Source organism: Aristolochia californica, unplaced genomic scaffold, assembly GCF_029961685.1.
Source record: "Aristolochia californica isolate CCGP_79_NKW_82.1479 unplaced genomic scaffold, dmAriCali1.0.hap1 SCAF_7, whole genome shotgun sequence".
In the NCBI taxonomy this organism is placed as follows: domain Eukaryota; kingdom Viridiplantae; phylum Streptophyta; class Magnoliopsida; order Piperales; family Aristolochiaceae; genus Aristolochia; species Aristolochia californica.
This window is the reverse complement of record NW_027182268.1, coordinates 35,758,412-35,764,849: the sequence shown is the minus strand read 5'-3', so window position 1 is coordinate 35,764,849 and position 6,438 is coordinate 35,758,412. Positions and strand designations below refer to the sequence as shown.

Sequence of the window (6,438 nt, the reverse complement as noted above, 5' to 3'; positions counted from 1 at the left end):
AAAGAAGAATGATTTTAAAAAAAAAAAATTGAGGCAAGAAACTGGATCAGAAAAGATTCAAACAAAACAGCGGAATTATGTCTCAGAATCATAATGTAACGCACACTGTGACTGTGTGTGTAGTAGTTCAATCCGCTGGAAGTCCCACTTAGTGACGGCCCTACTACAGGGGGAGGAATAGAAGACATTTCTACGAATTTCTATTGCTGGAAGAGGCTCTATTCCCACTACTTCCAGCAGATGGGATCGAGACAGAGAAGAGAAAGGTTACCTCTGGAAGACCCGACACAAGGCGCTTCGGTAGAAGTCATGTTGCTGGCGAGAAAATGGAAGGTCGCCAAGAATCGGCTGAGAGATTTTAGTATGCTGTGCTAGCAGGTGCTGGAAGACTGATTCTGGTTTTGGGTTGCACCCAATATTATCGTGGACTCTTAAGGAAATTGTCAATCGTTTAACTTCTCCTATCTTTGCTAGTGTACACATTGCAACTTGTGCTCAGGACAGTTTGCACAGCCTGACCAAGAGCAAGGGATGGGTTGGCTTGCGGAGGTAGGCGGCGGCCGTTGACGAGAGAAAGATCAGTGTGATTAGTCGTTCATTCTTCTTCTGGAGGCAGTACCAGAAACACTTTCCGACCTGTTTTCTATCGGATTTCGTCGCGTCTCACTCTTGATTGATAAAGGAAAATGTTAGGGTGAAGGGAGAGGCGTTTATGTCATACTGTTCCGAATTGCCATCGGTTGGGCGGTATGGTGGCGGCTCCGCCATTCCATCAGTTTTTTCTTCATCGTTAAGCGGCCTAGTTGCAGGATCAAAGGGAAAACCTCAAAGTGAGTCTCGGTTGGGCAGTTGGATAACACCCACATCAAAAACATTTCCCTTGTTGCAACCAGAAAGAGGAGTTGAGGTCAGCTACGCCACCTTGGCCTTTCTCTTTGTCCGTTTTGAGGATTCAGCGCTGAGCATTTGTTCAAAAGCTGAGCCTGCGTGTAGAATAAGAATAATATAACAGGGTAGAAATTCCCACGTGCAGCACGGGGGATCAAATGCAATTCCCTCGCCTTTCCGGTCTTTTCTTTTCACGAATTTTCAGTGGCTTTTCGGACGTCCATGCTCGAGAGAAGGGTACTCGTGCCCACGTAAGTCACGTGGCAACACGTTTTACATTCGAAGTTTGAAGTGTCAATCAAAAGAGTTTTAATTTTAAGAGTGGCAATTGATGATATGTGTTAGATGACGTGGTACATGCTATCTTCGGATGGCGTTGTGTCTGATGATGTGTTGCAATGTTGGTGGTTAATACTGACTTGTGCATTGGATTTTCCAAGTGTACAGGTGACGGTCAAAGAAGAGTATTTTTCAAATTAAGTTTATCTGTTTGTTGGTTTTGTAAATATTTTTTAAAATATGGGTAATTTAGTAAAATTTTCTTTGAATTTTAAAAAGAAATCCGCGTCTCAGTCTTGGTCGACACTGCAGATCTTTAAGCGGCTTTCCCCCGTACTGTCGTCATTTCGGACTCAGTCGTCCCTAGAAGAGTTCAAGAACACGAGCACGACGTTGCGTCTCATTTCCTCCATGGATTTAATTTACAGATAAATGGGACATATCCCCTAATCGAGAGAGCCACCCAGAAGGAAGTTTGTTCATTTTCCAAGTCCCCCCCAACTTTCACAGAGACGAAGAAGAAGCTCCTCCTGTGTAGCCATGGGAGCGAAGCTCTGGTCTGCTACGCTCCTCTTCGCTTTCGTCCTGGCATTCTTCTCGGCGCATGTTCTAGCTCAGCAGTCTCAGGATCCATCACCTAAGCTGAGGTAAGCATTTAATTACATGTAGGTTGTTTCGATTTCCGCTTGGAAAGAAAGAAACCCACCAGTTTTACTCACTCTGCCCTACGGTCTGCTTTTACCTGTATAGGAATAATCTTCTCGACTTCTCCTCGACCTTCCAGTGGGTCAAGAGCGCGTTCGGCAGAATTTCCGGTGAGACAACTTTCACTGGCGGTAAGGAGGCCAACGAGCATCGGCACGTTCCTCTGGCTGCAGATCTTTCTACGTGTCACAGATCGCTCACGGACGCCGATGTCCCTGTCTACTGTTGCCCCCCGAAACGGGAATCGGATGAGCCGGTAGTCGATTTCCAGTTTCCGAGCCCTTCAGAACCGAAGCGGATCCGTCGCCCAGCCCATCTGATGGATGAGGACTACATTGCCAAGTACGAGAAAGCCATTAAGATCATGAAACAGTTTCCATACGAGGACCCCCTCAGCTTCATGCGCCAGGCCGACATGCACTGCATCTATTGTACTGGTGCCTACAACCAGCTGAACTCCTCCTACTTCTACAAGATCCATAGGTCGTGGATCTTCTTCCCTTGGCATCGGATACACATCTACTTCCACGAGCGTATCGTCCAAAAGCTCATCGGAGATGACACCTTTGCACTTCCATACTGGAACTGGGATCACCCCGCGGGCATGGTCATCCCCAGCTTCTACACTACCGGAGCTTACGCGGACAAAGACCGAGACAGTTTGCACCTTCCATCCGAGATCGTGGATGACAGTTTCGACTACGTCGAAAAAGGGCTCGGCCCCCAGGAACAAATAGAATCCAATCTGGCGTTCATGTACACCCAGATGGTATCGGGCGCGAAGAAAACCGAGCTTTTCATGGGGTGTAAGCGTTACCCAGGAGAAGAAGGAGAGTGCGACGGGCCGGGGACGATCGAGGTAGCACCTCACAATGCTTTACACACTTGGGTTGGGAGCGGCCTGCAGCCGGAGCGAGAGAACATGGGCGCTTTCTACTCGGCAGCGCGAGACCCCATCTTCTACGCCCACCATGCCAATATCGACCGGCTTTGGACGGTCTGGAAGCAGCTCAAGGGACACGAGCCGGAGTTTGTGGACCCTGTCTGGCTGGACAGCTACTTTTACTTCCACGACGAGAACCGGCAGTTGGTGAGGATCAAGATTCGGGACTGCCTCGACATAGACAAACTCCGTTACGGTTACGAAGAAGCAGAACTTCCGTGGCTGAATGCTCGACCGAAGCCGTCGATTCCCCCGAAGCTGGCACGCCAAATTCTAATGCTGAGGGAGACGAAGAACGGGCTGCGGCTTCCGAGCCAGTCTGCTAGTACTCCGTACTTTGGAGCAGAGGGTCGGATCCTGGACACGACGATAAGGGTGAAGGTGAGCAGGCCGAAGAGGCATCGAAGCAAGCAAGAGAAAGAGGAAGAAGAGGAGATATTGGTGGTATACGGGATCGACGTGAAGAAGGACGTGTACGTGAAGTTCGACGTGTTGGTGAACTCGGTGGATGAGAACGGCATAGGACCCGAATCGAGGGAGTTCGCAGGGACGTTCGTGAATGCGCGGCACGGGGTGAGGATAGTAAAGAGGGAGGGTGACTCGACGAAGAAGACGAAGGCGACTCTGAAGCTGGGGATATCGGAGTTGCTGGAGGATTTGGAGGCGGACGGAGAAGAAAGCATTTGGGTATCGTTGGTTCCGAAGGGCGGTACCGGAGTTCATGTCGCCGTGGAAGGTGTACGGATCGAATACATGCGTTGAAGCGTTTCAGTATTTTTCATTTTTTTTATTTAAAAAAAAAAAGTTTTTGCTTGAACATTCATAATGTCTAATATAATAAAATAAAATAATAATATTCTGGAATTGAGTCGAGTACTGTTGTTTATTACCGTACGTTTTGTATTTGACTATTGACTATTGACTATTGACTATGTTGGTTTGGCGTGTTATGGCCAAATATCCAAGTTTGTAGTTTTTTGACTAAATGTGTGAAAGAGGAGAGTGGCACGTAAATGTGTAGACAGTGTGTAGACAGATGTTGATGATTTGGTGGAGCCCGTGTATGTGGCAGTGTAGTAGGCACGTAAATGTGTAGACAGATGTTGGTGATTTGGTGGAGCCCGCGTATGTGGCAGTGTAGTAGGCACGTAAATGTGTAGACAGATGTTGGTGATTTGGTGGAGCCCGTGAATGTGGCAGTGTAGTAGGTAGGATGGGTAGGTGGTGGCAACTTAAGGTGTCTTAATACGAGTCCAAGACTTTGTTACTGGTTTTGAAGAAAATAAAGAGTAATTATTAATTAACTAAAGACGAAATTAATAAATATAAAAACAATTTATACTATTAATTTAATAAATAATCTTTAACGAGTTTATTTTAAAGTTGAACAACGGTGAGATTCTTAATTGTCGAGATGCAAAACTGAGTGGGAGCCATGAATGAGACAGGTGTCTCGCAAATCATGGGTGGACTCTGCTCCACGTTCCTCCAACTTTATTCCGGTCACCGGTGCTGTGGGAGAATCGAGTTCTGCATTCATTATTAAAGGTACTCACGTGTTTCACGTGCTCTATTTGCTACCCAAAATGGCCCTAACACGTTCTCGTCCTTTTCATTTTGTAGTTTTAAGTTGGAAGTATGCAAGCTTGACGAAACGCTATAGACTTGACCGGGTAAGGCACGTGGGCTGGAGCCCATCTTTTGCAGCTCTTTGTACAATTACGAACTTTACTCGTTTTTTCTCCCCGTTGCCCGTGCCGTTTCACTTTTTAAATATTCAAATCCACGTTTTGTTGTCTGCGTCAAAATATGACTTGTTTTTTTTTTCTTTTTCTGGAAGGTTCCACGTGTTTGTAGAAATTCCTATGAACTCATCGCATTTTTAATATATCTCACGTGGCCCCTGGTAGGGTTATAGCATATTTTATAAACATGAGTGTTATTGACAGCACAACGTAAATCATGGACCAAGATCAATCCCTTTTTCCTTTCTTCACCAAATCTCGTCTCGGACTCATTTAGAGTTTTTACCGAAGAGTGGGGAGTTCATCTCCTGAGGTTATTAGTAGAGCGCTGGACTCATGTCCAACGCTTAAACGACTGAATGTGTTTTGTGGGGGGGGGGGGGGGGGGGGGGGGGGTTGTAATTGTAAATGTTGTATTACTTAATTCATCTCCTAAGGTTGTTAGTAGAGAGCTGGACTCATGTCCAACGCTTAAACGACTGAATGTGTTTTCCTCCCAATTTTGCCAACACCCGCCCCCTCCCCCCCCCATACACCCTCTCACGTTCTCTTCTCATTTTTTTTTTTTCGCCCTATCTCTCGCACTTCTCTCCTTCTCCCTCTCCACAAGTGACAAGAGACAAGCAATGAACATCAAGGAATAGAGATGGAGGCCAACGACTAGCAATCGGGCCTCCACGGTGAAAGGGCAGCACTGGCTGGCGCGGGGTGAGCTTGCAACATTGACAACGGCGACCGACAGGGGGCTGACGTTTGAAGTCTGATGAGGATCAACGGTGGCTGCCATCGCCCCCCTCTACACGTGGTTGGAGGTTGAAGACGACATCCAGAGCGCAGAAAACAAATTATTGACAAAAAAATATTTATTGAATAAAATTTTATTTTTTTTAATATATTGATAAAATAATATATATTTATTTAATATTTTTATTTTTATTACTGTATTAAATTAGTGATTTAAGAGTGGTCAATTATTCCTTTTTATGTTAAAGTATATCTTATGTTATTAATAAATTTATTTATTTATTTATTATATTCACTTATGTTATTTTTTACTTTTTATTTTTAATTATTAATCATATATATAGTTAATTGGCTCACGTAATTACTGTATTAATGTATAATAAAGTAAAATTATTAAATAATATAATATATAATTTAATTAATTAAAATATTAATATATTTTAATTAAACATTAAATTACTTAGTATAGTATTTATGTTTGTTTTATTTAATTTGAGGTTTAAGGATTATGTTGTAATTAAGTGTACCATATGGGTTTAGGGATTCTTTTATTTTTTATATTTTTCTCATGTTGGGGCACTAACAGTTGAAACTATTTTTCAGTACACACGAAGTCGTCAACACAAACACAAGTGCGAAGATAAAGTTCATATAGATGATTAACATGAAGTTAATGTGAGAGACGAAGATAGAACTTTAAATTTCCGTTTTGTTTACTAACCCCCGTAAGATGGCATTTCTAACACGGGCATCTGCGGATGCGGATTCGGCAAGGACGTTTTCGTCCATGTCAAGCAGAAGCAGGAAATAATCCAGCCATTTCTTCCCTAGTCAGAAGAGCAGTTCGACGAGAATCGCATCGCCTACAGTCGGAAATCAGAAAAGGCATTACCCTTGATGGAAGCGACGATTTCGAAGGGAGCTCTTTTTCCGACTGCAACCTCTCTTCTTGTTAGGTCTGGGTTTCTCTTGCTGTTCATTCAGTTATCTTTTTGTCTTTTCTACCCCTTTTCCCTGTATTTTCAGACAACCTGTTCCACTTATGCAGAATTGAATCGAAGCCAATTTTTTTCATTAACGATATTGCATTTATTCTATCAGATTTCCTTGCATTTACTGGTACTTGTACTAGCT

General features: G+C 44.0%; 1 protein-coding gene across 1 annotated transcript; it reads left to right on the top strand.

The window, feature by feature from the left end:
* Window positions 1–1,496: 1,496 nt before the first annotated feature.
* On the top strand, window positions 1,497–3,691 carry LOC137937039 (polyphenol oxidase I, chloroplastic-like). The gene is made up of 2 exons (XM_068782066.1): window positions 1,497–1,814; window positions 1,918–3,691. The coding sequence occupies exons 1-2, from the start codon at window positions 1,708–1,710 to the stop codon at window positions 3,575–3,577; spliced, it is 1,767 nt and encodes a 588-aa protein (XP_068638167.1). The 5' UTR covers window positions 1,497–1,707; the 3' UTR covers window positions 3,578–3,691.
* Window positions 3,692–6,438: the final 2,747 nt, after the last annotated feature.